The sequence below is a fragment of the Drosophila subpulchrella genome, chromosome 4 (assembly GCF_014743375.2).
Source record: "Drosophila subpulchrella strain 33 F10 #4 breed RU33 chromosome 4, RU_Dsub_v1.1 Primary Assembly, whole genome shotgun sequence".
NCBI classification, from domain to species: Eukaryota; Metazoa; Arthropoda; class Insecta; order Diptera; family Drosophilidae; genus Drosophila; species Drosophila subpulchrella.
In genome coordinates, this window is record NC_050608.1 from 620,312 (window position 1) to 638,112 (window position 17,801).

The 17,801-nt window shown below is 34.0% G+C and overlaps 1 protein-coding gene across 15 annotated transcripts in view; it reads left to right on the top strand.

The window, feature by feature from the left end:
* LOC119546202 overlaps positions 1 to 15,793 on the top strand; it is a 54,194-nt gene extending 38,401 nt beyond the window's left edge. For 9 of the 15 annotated variants that reach the window (XM_037852967.1, XM_037853135.1, XM_037853473.1 and 6 more), the window contains 15 exons: positions 3,226 to 3,367; positions 8,401 to 8,725; positions 8,810 to 9,082; positions 9,305 to 9,463; positions 9,520 to 9,645; positions 9,968 to 10,135; positions 10,202 to 10,483; positions 12,500 to 12,721; positions 12,805 to 12,971; positions 13,044 to 13,335; positions 13,395 to 13,752; positions 14,364 to 14,462; positions 14,522 to 14,684; positions 14,746 to 14,872; positions 14,938 to 15,793. In XM_037852967.1, coding sequence (XP_037708895.1) covers positions 3,226 to 3,367; positions 8,401 to 8,725; positions 8,810 to 9,082; positions 9,305 to 9,463; positions 9,520 to 9,645; positions 9,968 to 10,135; positions 10,202 to 10,483; positions 12,500 to 12,721; positions 12,805 to 12,971; positions 13,044 to 13,335; positions 13,395 to 13,752; positions 14,364 to 14,462; positions 14,522 to 14,684; positions 14,746 to 14,872; positions 14,938 to 15,099 — 3,065 coding nt within the window. In that variant the 3' untranslated portion in view covers positions 15,100 to 15,793. Of the gene's footprint in view, positions 1 to 3,225; positions 3,368 to 8,400; positions 8,726 to 8,809; positions 9,083 to 9,304; positions 9,464 to 9,519; positions 9,646 to 9,967; positions 10,136 to 10,201; positions 10,484 to 12,499; positions 12,722 to 12,804; positions 12,972 to 13,043; positions 13,336 to 13,394; positions 13,753 to 14,363; positions 14,463 to 14,521; positions 14,685 to 14,745; positions 14,873 to 14,937 lie in introns of those variants that run through there. The other 6 variants (XM_037853218.1, XM_037853392.1, XM_037853308.1 and 3 more) reach the window with 2 other exon arrangements.
* The last annotated feature ends 2,008 nt before the right edge of the window (positions 15,794 to 17,801 follow it).

Here is a 17,801-nt window from a genome sequence, read left to right on the forward strand (position 1 = left end):
AAATTTCCCATGGCAACCTATACTATGCGAATAAACAAGAAAGTTGTCTTCGAAATATATCATTTTTAAATTTAAAACACGTACACAACATTTCGAAATCAATTCTTTTTGATTGCGGATTTTACAATTTATATTCCGAAGACGATTTAAATTGCGATGACTTATTTAAAGTTTGACAACATATAGGAGAAGATATTAAAACGAAAAAAACAGGCTTATTGCTATAAAAAAATGCAATATAATATCCATATGAAATCCTTTTAAGACGAAATTAAAGCATACAGTGGCAAATAGATTCCAAGAAAAGGAAAAATTACTTCCATATAAGATTAGAGGCGGTTTTCCATTACAGAAATTGTGAAATTTTGGGAGTTTCAATTTTGACGTTAAATTCCAATGACATGGACAATGGATCGAGATGGGGTTTATTTTTTAGAAATGCCTTCATGTATTAAGAGAGTGTTTCAGCAAAAATATTTAAGATATGTCCAATTATGTGGGCCATATTATTCAAAATGTCTGCAAACATCGGTTTTATGTATTCTTAGCTATGCCGCGGAGCCTGTAGGTGATGGAAAAAAGGTTTGTATGGGACTTTTATTCAGGAGCACCCAAATATCTTGGAAAACTAGAAATGGTTCGTGGAAATTTCACAAAGTTCAATTTGGTGTTCCTGTGCTATTTGACAAGAAAAATAGTATGGTTCATAATGTTAATTTCTCACAGTACAACGACTAAACCTTTATTTTCTTTAATATTTTAGTAAGAACAACAACTTTTTTGTAAGAATGGAGTAAAAACGTTACCAATGTTTATGTTTTTTAGCGAGCACTTTACATAGTTTACTTTTCACAAAATATAATAAATGCATTCTCAAATAGTGCTATGCCTAAACACAGTAATAGTTTACAGCCAAAATGCTCCCAAAACAATAAGGTTGCCAAATTCGTTTTTTCACATACGAATTACACAAATGTACACGCAAGTCGAAAAAAACACGACGTTTTCTTGGCCGAAGACTGAGCGCTAAACAATCTGAAATGGTTTTACCTGCAGATTACGACCCCAAACTCAGAAACTATTCATTCTTAGTCCAGAAGCAGAATATAGCTTAACTTACACAGTGAACAATCATTATTTCTGTGGACCTCCCCTTAAGTAAAAGTGCATTTTGTATAGTGCATCTATAGTAACTTTATATTTTCCTAGTTTGTAGTACCAGGCTACTACATATAAAACAAGAAGCAACGTTATAGTCGAAGGTCTGACCTGTCCGCTACCCATTACTCTTTTTAAATTTCATATAAAAATTCCAGGCCAATTCTGAAACGGCACACACTACCGATGCCAGCGCCACGGCACCTGGCGGACGGCAGTGGTACTTCTGACCATGTTAGTGCCTGTTTAACTGACTTACTTAAATTGATGCGATTCTTAGAACTTAAATATTAGTCAGGTATGGATCAATGAAATCCATTTCAATGTATACTAAAAGCAAATCTATAAATTTGGCTTCCTTATACCTGTTGCATACCTTCCGACGAATACAATATACCCTTTTACTCTACGAGTAACAGTTATGTTAACTCAAGATGTAGAGGTTTCACAAATCGGGGGGTTTCCATTGTTGAAATTAAAGGTTAAGAGTTCCATTTTAGATGTATATAGCCGTAAAAAGTCAGAAAAAATTAAAATTTGATATTTGACCAGGATTTATTTAAAGCTGCGACGTGATGGAAAGTTTCTACGTTCGGGTTCGTAATCTACAGGTAAAACTATTCAGATTTTGTATCGTTTCGTCTTAGACTTTTTTTGTCGACCTGTGTTATAGATTGCTCCCATCATTCAACATATTCAATTATTTTTTTAACTTTATTATAATAATACCTTAACGTCACAAACAAATATTTTTATAAAGACAGATACATAGTTTTCGAGAAAGTGCGATTAAGGTCTTTAAAATATACTAGTTTTCACACCAAAAATGGATTTATTTTTGTTTGAATCCGCTAAGCTAATAAGTTGGAATTGTAAGTGTCAACATTTTATATTTTTTATGTTTATAATTTCAGTATACTTTTCTCGTAACTTTTCAAGTTTTATAAAAAGACAAACCGTATTATTGAATTAAAATTAAAGAAGCATTACCAAGGTAAATTTGCAGATAGTGTTAAAGCTACCCTTTTTTAAGTATATACATTTTTACCAGTATCAGGAGTAAATTATTAATTACACGCATCTACTTATAACATAATAATAATTATGTCAAGTTCGGATGAGATCGTTTTTATATTGGCTAGCGCATGAGGTTGTTCGATCTACGACGGTTAAAGCTTTAAAAATGTTATGTCGGAAATGACTTCTTGTAAGCTTTTGCCGAATCTGTAATTTATAAACCTAATATATATGTGTGTCTAAGGTTATCTTATGGGCAGCAAATGCCGATTTCCCAGTAATGTATGTCTCCCGTTAAAAGCATACATACAAATTGTTTAACATACTTTCAATGCAAGTTATTTATACCCGGTGTCCTTTTCTTTGTGTGTGTAATTTTTATAGGTAAACAACTTTATATATTGCTTTTGACTTTTCTGCTCTTTACGTTAAAATTGTGATTAGTTTTTAAAATTGTACCGAACTACATTTTTTTGATATCAGCAATATACCATTAACACTTATACCTTTTTCACTTGCATCTTTCTGATTAGTAATCATATTTACATAAATGTATATACCTATACTTCTTAAAATTTGTATGTACATACATATATGTATATGTGACAGTGTAATCAAGTCAGCAGCACTGCACTGTTTCTGCTGAACTGATGTTAAAGATCATTATTAAAAACACTCCGTTTTTTCTCTTCTTCTTTCTCCCTTGAAAATCAATTCCTAACACTGAACAAAAATCAAAAACTAAAAAAAATTTTAAATAATTTTTCAAATGCACATAATATAAATCTCAAACTATTTTCTTCGTTTCAAACCCCACGAATTCGTTATAAAATGAAATTTATAAAATCTATAAATTAAATTAAATCTACACAATCACCAATAAAAAACGACAACTTATGAAATACAAATTACATACTTAACATCTGGGACATTATACTGATCGGCTTGGAATATCTGACTACAACACACTAAATTGGCGACTTTTGGAACATGGTGTTGGAAACGAATAAATTGATGAACCCACTTAATTTGACCTGAAATTTGATGCAGTGATTTGTGCTCAAGGCCTGATAGCGAAGGATAAAAGCGGTACCAGTGATCCATATGTGACGGTGCAGGTTAGCAAGGTGAAAAAACGAACGCGAACAATGCCGCAGGAACTTAACCCTGTGTGGAACGAGAAGTTTCACTTGTGAGTACTTGTGCCCTAAATTCAATCCTTAACTTAATCAACACACAAAACAATATGAACTGTGTATGTTTACAAACATTAATTACACCTAAGATGCACTCTCTCACTTATGTATACTCTCGTCTCTCTGTTAGTTCCTTAAAAGTCTGAAAATTCCAAAATTGAATTACTCTTTCAAGACTATTGATGGCAACGATGTCGATCATTCTTTATTTCACCATGATTGCCATAATTGTTAAAAGATTGCAATCATAGATAGGTTCTAGGTGAATGCTTTCGAAACTCGATTAGTACAACAGATACATTTATAATAACAGATAAAAGATGATTAATTTTGTAAAAGATTGTGTAAGAATATTTTTTACATGAACTGCGGATCGACTATATAGCTTCTGTTTTGCAATTATTTAGGACTCATGGATTCTTCTAAAAAAATGCAGTGTATTGTTACCTTTTTAAGGTTGTGCATATGATATTAAGAAAAAAATGCATTTTTTAGTCAAAAGAATTGTTCTTAGTAGAAAATTATTCTTAAAGCGCAAAAAAAATTTTCACATTTTGGATTTCTCTGAAACTTTTTTTACGTATACTATTCGGTAAAAATAACTTTTTAGTTCAACGTTTTTAAACAAATCTCTGAAAACTCTACTTTTAAAATACATTTTTTTAAACACAATTTTAAAAATTTTTTTTTAAATAAAAACGTATTAAGTAAAAAAAATGAATGAAATCGAGTATATAGGGCAAAGTTCCGTAGGTTAGAAGACTTATCTCTTTCCCTGTTATTTGGCCATTACCTTAGTGCTGGTTGGCCTTTTAAAAATTTAAAAAACTCACTCGTAAAGTGCTTGCCTAAACTTTCAGAAACTATTTTAGTTAGCTCCAAATTTTCTGCCCTTTTAAAGTGGGTACTTTAACAAAAGTAGAATTAAATATTAAGGCTGTTTGAACGTCTCACATTTTCAAAGATATGTCCAAAGGGAAAGGCTTAAACCTGCCTAATCATTTTTTTGCCAAAAGTTTGATTACCATAATTTTATAATTATGTTCTTGAATTAATAATTATGTCAAAACAAGGGTGTCAATGAAAGCGTCAATGGTTTTGGGACAGTTGGTTTAAAAACCAACCAAGAAAATACAGAAGTACTGAAGGAACGCCAGTAAAGAAAAAAGGAATATAAAAACTTCAACTGCCCCAGGTTATTGCTGTTGTAGTATTTTTACAGGAAAAGCTCCAGGGTGTTGAAACGTAGAAAAAATATGATCAAGATGGTCCCTTGAAAGAGGTCGTCTCGCTTTGTCAAAATAATCGCAAGAATATCATGCCTTTATGCTGGAAAAAAGTACAAATTTTTAATTAATTTTCAACAATACGTCTAAGAATTTTTGTTTGCAATGGACGTTATTTTTTTGGCCATACTTTAGGGAGAGGTCTGTTAGTTAGGACAGTCGAAGTTCTCAGATTTTCACGACATCATTTTTTTATGTTTTTAGTGACTAAACTTTTAGTAACAGAATTAAGAGCCAGGCTTCAGCCTGAGATCGGTTCTTCTCAGGTTGAGAATTTTGTCTTCTCGCTCACATCTAAGCGATGTGGATTTTATTATTGCGAGCAAAAAGCAATCTCGGTTTTGGGGTCGTTGAAGAGGGACGTGAGGGGAAGACGTAGAAAAAATGAGGGTGAGAGGAGACCGAACTCCTCTCTTGTCGCTGCGGTTAAGTTGATTAAAGAAAAAAGTGACGAAAAATTTGAAGACGTGCGTCGAGAGTTCAACTTAAAAAAGGCCTTCACACGCCTACAACGTAAGTAATATCATATTTTTACAATTTGTGTTATTTTAATCTGTGTTTTTATTCAAGCACGTTTTTCTTAAGAAAAACAAGTCGGTAATGCGTTGTATTAACTGCTTTTGATAAGTACAATACCCTACAAGGTACTGCTCGAAATATGAAGCTGCCACTTTTATAAGGCGCAAAAGAATAAAACACAAAGTACCAAGAACAGTTTCTAAAGATCTTATTAATGCTTGTATAAATTTATCTGTCTTGGTTTCCATAGACCTTTGCTGTGGCACTGCAATGGCACAAATATATTTAGTAAATATTATTTACTAGGTTTTTTTGATTTTTGCTTCGCCTTTTAAATCAAAATCATCTCATTAACAAACTACGCGAACTCTTAATAATATTATTTTAAATACATAAGAGAAATCGACTACAATTACTAACTTCCTTACTTACCTCACTTCCCTACATATTGAATAAGTTAATTAAATTTTAACCAATCGGAAACTAATGAACAATTCCAAAAAAATGTAAGATCTTGTATTTGCCTGTACATTTCCAACTAAAATAAGAATTTCTATATATATATATTTCTATATACAATATTAACATTATATAATAGTAACAATAATTATATTAACCATGATAATATATTGTTTTAGGTGCCGGTGTTTCTTACGAGTTTCTAAGATACATAAGGGGGGACGAAATAAAAGAGGCTATTCCACCGATAGGGATTCATAAAGGAACTAAAGTACATTTATAAGTTATCCGAATTTGTATATCAACTTAATAATAAAATGAAATCTGTAAGGCTGATTTATATATAAAATAAAAAAAATAGCATTTTTATTTGAGAATGGATTCTGGGAGCGAGAGCGATTCGATGTTGAAACCGAGAACAATTCATCTCTAAATCGGTATCGATTCGATATTGAAACGATTCATTTCGAAATCGAGATCTAACATTCTCAAAAGTCCGTTCGCAAACCGATTTCGACCATGAGAGTTTGAGCATGAATCGATCTTGGATCTTTTTTAAGATCGAAAATACTGAAATCGTGATCAAAGAGCTGTGTTTTTTACTGAGTGCGTGTACCATTTTTTCCATAACAGCTTTATTTCACTTTTTTAAATTAATAACAAGTTAATAACATTGCTAAATTAAATTGGATAAAGGTTACACACATAAGTAGAAAAAATCCTAACAATATTTATAAAAACACTTTTCAACAGTTAGGAAAAAAGGTTTTTTTTAACAACTTTTGTAATTCTTGCATACAAAAATGCTTTAACCGCAATTTTTGAATTTCTGGCAAATGTGAGTCGTTTAAAAAACCGATTTGTTTGGATCAAAATACATGAGTCAAAATACATTAAAAACAAGGACTACTATCAGATACCCGTTACTCAGCTAAAGGAACCAAAGCGAGATAGAAAGTTGCAAGCAGAAAAGCGGGTTGTAATGCGCCACCTACAAGCAATCTCAATATATGGCTAAGAAAAGTCTTGTATCATTCAAACGGATTTTAATTGACCTTTCCATTAATGCCAAAATGTACATGAAGAAAGTTCAAATTATGAGTATGTTTAACTTTCATTTCATCAAAATACTTATGCCGACTAGTGTATACTTTATGGGGTCGGAAACGCTTCGTTCTACCTGTTACATACTTTCCATATACTAGTATACACTTTTACTCTACGAGTATATATATATATATATATATATATGTATAAAAAGGGGGGAAAACATTTAATGCTAACTAAAATTAGTTAAATTAACAAAAATAAAAAGTTATCGAAAAATAGCTTTTATGACACTTTTAACAAATTTTTTTTTTGTCTCCAAGAAAATTATCAAGCTTTCTAAAGGTATCTGGCACTTTAAGTTTCATAAGCACAAACCTCTCCAAAACTAAAAATCAATACAATTTATATATCAATCTGCATAAAATAAAAAAATTTAAAATCCAGGTTAGGGACTGAACCCATGACCACATTATTTAACCAATATTTAATGGCCCGAGGAACTTCCCACTGGGCCACTATTTAAGAAAAATCCGTTGCCTTTTCTTCTTTTGTTTTCTTGATTTAAAGGCAGGCCGGCTTACAGTCTAGTACTCTAAAATTTATTACTTAATTTTTGTGAGTGTGACAGTGTAATCATAACTTGCTCTTTAAGTGATCAGACTAAGGCTAGGACTAAGACTTTGTTCAAGATTGGTTTTAAAATACCTAATATTGCACGATGAACGGCTATAGAAAAGTTCCTCGATTATATTATTGTTGTCGCGCCACATACTAAGGTCTCGATCGCATTAACACCACTGCCAGTCCCTGACATGCAAGAACTAAATTAATCTTAACTTTTATAAAAGTAGTCGTGCTTGCACAATTTTTGACAAAACAAACAGACACCAGGGGCGGATCTAAGGCAAAATTGGGCTGGAAACAGACAGACCTTACTATTAAGGGAGTTAGAGTGAGCGTGGAAAAGTTTCGAAACTTTCGATTCTTCTAGTGAATTTGATCTGCGATTTCCGAGGTACCCCTGATATTTGGTGTTTTTTGTCTATCGTTCCGCAATTTATCACTAATGAATCTGACGTAGCATTCGCTTAGGGATTCGATTTTTCCGGCACGACTAAGCTTGACACGTATACAAAAATTATTTATTATTTAATTTAAATCTTTTGAACGCGGTCCAACCTTAAATCACTTATATAAAGGGAATTATGACGCTATGCCTAAGGGTGGAGAACTCATATGCTTAAGAAACGCCGCACATATATGCTTTCTTTTCATAAATAATGGTGTCGTGTTTTTATTAATCTTCAGACTCGAGTTATGGAGTTAAGTAAAGTTTAAACGCTATCATAGAGTAATCGGGCTAATGGCGAACTCGATAGCTTACTCGATAAAGGGTGACAAGGCTTTAATAGTTTCCGTGATCTCATCGTTCATACGGATGTAAGGTCAGACCAACTCGACTGTTGATCCTGGTCAAGAATATTTATACTTAATAGGTTCGGAAACGCTTCCTTCTACATATTTTTCAATGGCTGCAATTCATCCTCTTTCCCTATATAGTAATATTCCTTTCACACTCTCGCGGTGCGATGTCAATACACGTGTGCCAAATAATACTACATATGCACAACTTAGCACGTTAACCATATTATATTGCTTACAAATTGTATTTTACTTTGATAACTGAATTATTATTTATTGGGTATATAATATAGCGAGTGCCACAACTCCTCAGACCGTATAAAAGTTCGAGTTTGGGACGAAGACAATGATCTTAAGTCGAAACTTCGTCAGAAATTAACTAGAGAGTCGGACGATTTTTTGGGCCAAACAATTATCGAGGTTCGTACACTTTCCGGCGAAATGGATGTATGGTACAACTTGGAGAAGCGCACAGATAAATCCGCTGTATCAGGCGCCATACGGCTACATATATCTGTTGAAATAAAGGGCGAGGAGAAGGTAGCTCCTTATCATGTACAATATACCTGCTTGCACGAGAATCTTTTTCATTATCTTTGTGAAGAAAATACCGGAATGGTAAGCACTGGAAAAATATTTATATTAAGTTTTTTCTTCTATTAAAAATTGTGATACTTTTAAAATATTGTCACATTGTTAAAGGTTAAGTTGCCAACTCTAAAAGGAGACGATGCTTGGAAATTATACTTTGATGAAATTCCCGAGGAGATTGTAGACGAGTTTTCTATGCGGTATGGAATCGAGAATATCTATCAAGCTATGACGCACTTCCATTGCCTATCTGCCAAATACCTTTGCCCCGGAGTACCAGCTGTAATGAGTACGCTGTTGGCAAACATAAACGCGTATTATGCTCATACGACTGCATCTTCAGCTGTGTCGGCCAGTGATCGTTTTGCAGCCAGCAATTTTGGGGTAATCTACATATTATTACACATTATTCATTTTGAAAGCATAGATAGAGATAACTTTTTCACAACAATTTAAGTTCTTGTGTCAAATGAGGTCAAATCGGTTTCGATCAGAACTTTCAGATTTTGACATCCAAACTGCCGTTACACTTCGAAATCTAATCTAAAATCCTATTATGGATAAGTATATGTTCAATCTAATACATTTACACCTATCGTTTCTCAGAAAGAAAAATTTGTGAAATTGCTGGACCAGTTGCACAACTCCCTTAGAATCGATTTGTCAATGTACAGAAACAACTTTCCTGCATCGAGCCCAGAAAAGTTAATGGATCTAAAATCAACAGTCGATTTATTGACCAGCATAACATTTTTCCGCATGAAGGTAATTTAAATGTACGTTAAGTTGTAGTAAAATATATTATGAACATATCCTCCTAGGTACAAGAGCTGTCTAGTCCGCCGAGAGCTAGTACTGTAGTTAAAGACTGTGTTAAAGCATGCCTGAGATCAACCTACCAGTTCTTGTTTGAAAACTGCTACGAACTTTACAACAGAGAATTTCAGGTAACACATTTTCAGTTATTGTGCCGTTATTATCTATCTTATATATTGATGACATTATCTATGAGATGACATATCATTGAACTTGAGTACACGATTCTCGTACATTAAAAGGATATTTTATAGGTAACTGCATAAAAGTAAGCAACGAGAGAGGCTGATCAAGTTTAAAAAGGTTAGGTTAGAGGGTTAGGAGGCCTTAAATGGTCAGGGACGTCACTGGCAGTAGAGGTAGGTCGCGCTGCCGTCATTAGTATTAGTCGTCTGAAGGATACTTTATTTTGAAATTGGATAACAGAGTAACGGTTTTTTAAACCACACACAGGTTGACCCCAACGAAGCAAAACGGGCACCGGATGATCATGAACCCAAACTGGATAGCGTTGACTTCTGGCACAAGCTAATAGCTTTAATCGTATCGGTTATAGATGAAGATAAGAACAGTTATGGAACCGTTTTAAACCAATTTCCCCAGGAACTAAATATTGGCCAGGTTAGTTTACCATTCGTTCATATTTTCTTTAAGGATAACACATTTTACTTGAATACAAACGTGCAGTTATCAGCATCCTCAATGTGGCACCTTTTCGCTGTCGACATGAAGTACGCACTCGAAGAACACGAACAGCACCGTCTATGCAAGTCGTCGGCTTATATGAATCTTCACTTTAGAGTTAAATGGCTATATAGCAATTACGTTAAAGAGGTGCCTCCCTACAAAGGGGCGGTCCCCGATTACCCAGCATGGTTCGAGCCTTTTGTGATGCAGTGGCTTAATGAGAATGACGATGTGTCATTGGAATACCTTCACGGCGCATTTAAACGTGACAAAAAAGACGGGGTAAGAACTCTATTATGAAGGTATAAGCCTGCTCTAGTAAATCTAAGCACACCTGTGCCGCTTCGGCAAGCTGAAGTTGATGTATTATAGAAACCGTATATTCTGAATATTTGTTAATGTTATCTATTCTAGGGGCTTATGTTTTTATTTTCTTTTGTTTTTATAACTGAAGATGTTATGTTACAGAAAAACAAATTTGAAGTGAAATTAAACATTTTTTTCCGTCGGCAAAAACCCGTTCGCATGAAGTTAACAAATCCACCTTGTCCTTAACAGGATATTTCTTCACTGAGCTGCAATAGAAATTAGTTTTCATGTTGTTTTTTTAACGATTTCCCTTTATGAAATGCTAACGGCAAAGAAGCCTGACGTCTAAAATCAATTACACTAATTGCAATCCGACTTCATTTTGGCATCTCGATCAGCTGAGAATGTCGTGTAAATCCGGCCAAGCAAGACATCATGAAACATTTTAGTAACTTTGTATTTTTTTAACGATTAACTTTCAACATTTACCTACGAATATAAACAATATAGGCAAAATAAAGAAAAAAAATAACACATCCAAATACATACAAACAATCATCGATGTTTGCATACTTTACTTTATAGTAATATTTTTTTTTGTTTGCCTTATTAATAAAAATTTCTGTACCTAGTCAAAAATGCTACCCCCAAATTTAATAAATAACCATGGATCTTAATCATTTTTCTTTGTTCTGTTCCATTGCTAAATTTAGTTATGCCTTATTTTTGTTCTTCGTCTTAAAAAAACTCACAAACAAATAATATCAAGGAAGAACGTTATAGTCAAGTTCTTTGATAAAGGGAGTGAAAGGGTGATGGAGATATGAAAGCAGCAAAGCTACTTTTTCCGAGATTACAGGGCGAGACCTAGAGGCAATTAAAATATTTAAACCCTTGCAAATGGTAGTATGATTTCAGTCGGAAGATTGCAACGCAGTGAAAGAGATCTTTCCAAACCCATGAATTATATATATTCTTGATCAGTTTCACTAGACGAGTCGGTGTAGCCATCCATGTCCGTCTATACACTGTCCAATTCTACGCAAACTAGTCTCTTAGTTTTAAATCTATCGTGATAAAACCTTCACAAAAGTCTTATTTCAATTGAATGTAACACATAAGTCGGAAGGAGCTGGATCGAAAAACTATATCCTATAGATCCTACATACTATAGGATCGACAGGATACGTCGGGGCCACGCCTGCTCAATCCTGCTTAACTATTCGACGTAGCTAGGGCAGACCTCGCAACAGTCGACCGAATCTCCACTCAACTTAACCGTGTATACGCCTTTAGGAACCTCAGCTGCCTGTGTCTCAATTCGAAGACTAATGCTGTTCCGAACTGCTGCTCCTTGCTGACTTTCACGGCTGTATCTCCTCGATTTTGATTTCAATTGACGTTGTTGACTAGTCCAGCCTTCAGCACTGGACCCGCTTATAAGGCCTCCTGGTACCGTTGATCTTCCGCCTCTCCTTGTCTCCTCTGCACCCCGCACTACACGATGGTCCAAAGTCCGCGAAGAAGATCATAAAAAACATAAGCAAATTGATTTTAGAAAAATTATTTTTCAGTTACTATTATTTTTGTTTGGTTTCGTCCTTTTCAATAAGTACTGAATGGGTTAAAAAATGTATTGTATTATTCAAACGGCATTTAAATGACCTTTCCATTGATGCCAAAGCTTACAAGAAGTAAGTTCAAATTAACGTATATTTAACGTTTGTTTCGTCAAAATACTTATGCCGACCAGTGTAGTTGTCCGATCCGGCTAGTTCCGACTTATATACAACTTGCAAAAAAATAAGAATTTTGGGAAGGTTTAATTTACGCATGTCCTGGCTTCCCAAAGGAAGCTTTCTGTCTTATTATTTTTTTAAGTCCTTCAATTGCTTTTACTTTCTTGTGCTTGTGCAGATCCCTAGGAAATATAGTCGTTACTATAACCAATACTAAAATTATAAAATATCTGCAATGTCTATCTTGTAGTTTCAAAAGAGCAGCGAGCACGCGCTTTTTTCAAATTCGGTTGTCGACGTTTTTACGCAATTGACGCAATGTTTCGATGTTGTTAGCAAACTCGAGTGTCCTGATCCAGAAATTTGGAAACGTTACATGAGGCGTTTTGCTAAAACAATCGTAAAAGTGCTTATAGCTTATGCGGATATTGTAAAAGTAGAGTTTCCAGATCATATGAAGGATGAAAGAATTGTGAGTAAAAAGAAGTTAGCGGAGAATCGAACACCTACGCGCTATTTTTTATTAACCCATTTCTTTTGCCATTGCGGCTATAGGCTTGCATACTTATGAACAATATTCAACAACTAAGGGTGCAATTGGAAAAGATGTTTGAGTCAATGGGAGGAGATAAGCTAGAGGAGGATGCAGCCAATATTTTGAAAGAACTTCAGCAGAACCTTAACTCGGCGTTGGACGATTTGGCATCACAATTTGCTATCAGGTGGGTTATACTGCGACCCGAAACATACAGTGCAGGCATCATAATTTGTATTTTGAATTTATTTTCATTTAGTTTGGAGCCACGAATAACTCAGTCGGTGAGAGAACTAGGTGATATGCTGCTTTCTATTAAGGGAGGCAGTGGAACTCTGGCGGCTGGTAACCTAGCAGCTCAAAGAAACGCCGTCGCCGTTGAGGCAGATGAAGTTTTGAGACCGCTCATGGACTTACTTGATGGTTCTTTAACACTTTATGCCCAGTCATGTGAAAAAACCGTACTGAAGAGATTACTAAAAGAGCTATGGAAGATCGTAATGCGAATATTAGAGAAAACCATTGTTTTACCACCAATGACTGATAAAACCGTTCGTATACTGATAATAAATCTTTAGGTCGTGAAATTGATATACTCTTTTTTAAATAGATGATGTTTAAGCACCTTACTGACAATGCAAAAAATTTAGCATCCAATGCAAAAATTGAAGACATGGGACGATTGTTCAAGTCCCATATGGCAGGAAAACAGGATGTCAAAAGTGCCCTTAGCGGGGTAATGGACATATCGAAGGAAGTCGAAAAAAATTTGTCACCAAAACAATGTGCCGTGCTTGACGTTGCCTTAGATACAATAAAACAATATTTCCACGCCGGTGGCAATGGACTGAAAAAGACATTTCTAGAAAAATCCTCTGAACTGCAAAGTCTACGTTACGCACTCAGTTTATATACCCAAATGACCGACACCTTAATCAAAACGTTTATATCTAGCCAAGTCCATGAGGGTAAGTACAGCTAAATGTGCTCGAAACGTAATGAAGTTTTTATTTTCATATTCTCAGATAAAAAATCTATTCAAACAATTATTTTCAACAGATGAATAAATGAAATTATCGATTAGGCCGTTAATTTTTAATTTTTGTTATTTTGCAAAGACCTTTTAAAGATAAAACGAAAGAAGGCTCACCCATGTCTCGGTCTTTTTGGCAATTTTTTGAAGCTTTTGAAACTTGAAACTTTGAATTTGTTACAAAGCAAATTTATAAATGATTAGAAGTTTAAAAAATAAAAACTTTCAGTTATACAACTCTTTAATGTAACAAAATTAAGGTACTCCAACGGTAGAAACCAAAAATTGAAAAATATTGGTAAATTAAATTTGGATCATACAATAGCCGGTAGCCACACCTCTAGCTTCCAGTTAAGAAAATAGGTTTTACCAGTTTGAAAAACGAGGCTTTGAGAAGAATTCCTTTTTGGTGCTGTAACTTTCGAACATAATTGAACATTGAAAAACCCTTTTAGCCATATATTTTGTATAAATTTTACTTGCGACTTATGCAAAAAAAAACCCCTTCCCGAGTTTATGCTTAAATTGAATTTTTAATTTATACAGTTGATCCTGAAAGCGCAGAGGAAAGTGTCGGCGAAATTTCCGTGCAAATAGACTTATTTTCCCATCCAGGCACTGGCGAACATAAAGTGAACGTGAAAGGTAAAATAAACTAAATTTTGTCAAAAGATGTATTTAAAATATTGTATTCTCTCCCTCAGTCGTTGCTGCTAATGATCTTAAATGGCAAATACCGTCGGGAATGTTTCGACCATTTGTTGACATTAATCTAATCGGACCACACCTGCAAGAAAAAAAACGAAAATTCGCTACAAAGTCAAAGTCCAACAATTGGTCACCCAAATACAACGAATCTTTTAGTTTGTAAGTATTTAGTTGTAAAACAAATACTAAAATAGTTAATTATATTACAATTTCTTTCTAGCACCATTGGAAATGAGGAGCAGCTAGACTTTTTTGAGTTGCACATTTGCGTTAAGGACTATTGTTTTGCTCGTGATGATAGACTTGTAGGCGTTGCTGTAATTCCACTAAAAGATATATCAGAAAAGGTTTGGAGTATTTTTCTAAATTTTACTACACGTTATTTATACAATGTACATATTATTATTAAAAGGGCTCTGTCGCATGCTGGTTACCCTTAATGAGGCGTATTGAAATGGACGAGACGGGTTGGACCATTTTAAGGATTTTGTCACAACGTAACAATGATGAAGTAGCCAAGGAATTTGTCAAGCTGAAATCTGAAATAAGGCAGGAGCCAACAATGGGCACATAAGAATGGCAGCCCGTACTACTCAATCTCCAGAACTACACCTTCAATGTTAAATATTACAAAAAATTTAGTTTTACAAAACCAATTATATTTTATTTATTTTATTTAATTTTGTTATTATTGAAAACTGTTTCTCGGCAACAATCTCATATAGAACAAATCATACATATAATATACAATATATATATATATAAATCCTTTATCTATGAAAACTATGTATGTTATAAAAGAAATGCTCTGTGACGATTAAATTAGTATCATAAATCTGTCACATTTAAGAATTGACCCACATCCCCAAACCTCCAAGTTTATAATGTCCTTAACAATATTAAAATTCGCACTCAGATTTTCACAAAAATGATCATACTAACTTCTGGCAATACATATTTACGTACGTCTCTAAATCTGCATACTCTCGTACATTTGTACATAATGCTGGCCAGACGCAGACATGTTTGGTTACGAAATCCATTTTTCATCTGTACATTTAAAAATCACTAAACGCACATTCCTATTTGTGTAAATAAGTACCTGTATAAATATTAATTGGAAATTCTGGAAAACATTTGTTAAAGATACATACTTCACATAAACAATAAGTCCATATGAATTCTTATTTTTTTCTATTGCAATAAAATTTAAATAGTATTTAAATTGTCGAAATAAATATCAACATTTCACCATAGATTAAAAAAAACTTTATTTAGATATCGACCTTTCTAATGTCACCTTGAAGGCAAGATGTTGTGATGTGGGCAAATTGTTTGGCGATTATGTGATATCTACAGATTCGTATGTATCCAATAAGGTTTTTAATATTATTTAGTGGACACATAAGAAAATCTACTTCTTTAAAAGAGTTTTGCAAACTTTTGTCTGGAAACCTGGTTTTTTTTAACAAGTTTATAATAATTTTTTGTAAAAATTATATCTATAATATACATAGTGGTGGCCATTACTTAAGCACTTTCTCCTACGGTCAGAATCATTTTACATTTTTTGTTTCTAAATGAGGGGCTAGATTTATTTTTTTTAGTAACAGATTTGTACCTATTAAGTAATCAATAAGTACTGCTAACTTGACGTTTTTTCAATGACGCGATACTGTGCACCATTTAATTGCTTATATCATCATCCCGTTCTCAATCCGGCTCCCACTCCCCCAGGGCCCATGTTGGCATGTTGGTAATCGGAGCTGAACTGCAAATGGCGCGGAGAAGATGGCGAAGCATCTCCGAAACAAGAAGGAAGCATTAAACTACTATTTTACATAAATAAAAACATCCGCTAAACATTATATATATTTTTTTAAATATATTTTAGCACAGGAGCGTAGTATTTTGTTTGTTTTTTGTTTGTCAACAAACGCAGCGGCTTGACAGTAAGACCATGCTACATGCATTGCGGGTAAATTTTGAAAACTTTGGTCACTCTATAAAAAACACGATTTTTCAACTAGTGAAACTCTTAGCCGATCTGAGTACTAGGCTTAAAGGCCAAACAGCGTCTGCATGGTTGCGTATGAAGAATAAAAAGGAATCTACCAAGGTCAGGGGTTTCATAATTTTATTAATTATATTTGAAATAGCTGGGGTTTTTGCAGCCCCGATTTCCACAGAGCGCATCCACCATATATCATCCGATAAGAGCTGGTCTGAACAGCTGTGACTAATTATAATATATCTGGTGCTTCGGAGTTTTACAATTTTTAAATGTTCCTTGTCATCAATGTTTACGTTTTCGTAGTGAATGTTAAAATTTTCACTGTCAAGAAGAAGAATTCAGAGATGCACCGAAAAAAGACTATCTATTTAAATCGTCTAAATACATTTTATTTAATTGTCTCAAGGCTCTTTAAAAACTTGAAGATGTAATAATTTTGCTTATTTAAAATTAATTTAAAACCATTCTGGGGAGGTTAAACCTCCAAAACCCTCTCTCCGCGCTCCTGTCATGACATATAATGTCTGTGTGGAGCCAGAACAGCTGATTTTGGTTTTTTTATGGTGATGGAACTTTACCAATAGGAAAATATACCAAAGAATTCCTATAAACACCGGACGCCCGACAAAGACCCTACTTTTGCTCACCTCCAGTTGCCGTCGAAAGCCGTGAGTTAAAGCGGAGATGGAGGAGCCCAGGTTCTTGACATTAAGACAATGCTACATGCATTGCGGCTAAACTGAACTGAACTATAAAGAATAAGATTTATCGACTAGTGAAACTCTTAGCCGATCTGAGTACAAGGCTTTAACCAATAACCATATAACTCCATAAATAAACCATAGTGTAAACAAGCTTTTACAAACGTAAAAAAATTTTGATTCCAATTCAAATTTTCCTTTTCTTTATCAAAATGTTTTCCGTTTTAAAAGCATATATTTTAAAATTTCCTGAAGGATGCAAAACTAATTTCAATTTGCAAACAAAGTTATTTGGATTCAACTAAAAATGCATTCAAAATCTTTAAGTTAACCAAATAGATATTGTGTAAGTGATTTAGGGCATTTCCTCAGATGAGATAACGGTGAAAGGTAACGAAATGAGTAATAGCCTCTTTCCACTGAGATCCATCTACCATCTACCCTACATGCATTTTCTATCGCGAAAGGCACTATTTAGTGACTTCAGCCTAGTGCTCAAATCGGCTAAGAGTTTCACTAGTCGAAAAATCTTATTCTTTATAGTGTGACCGAAGTTATCAA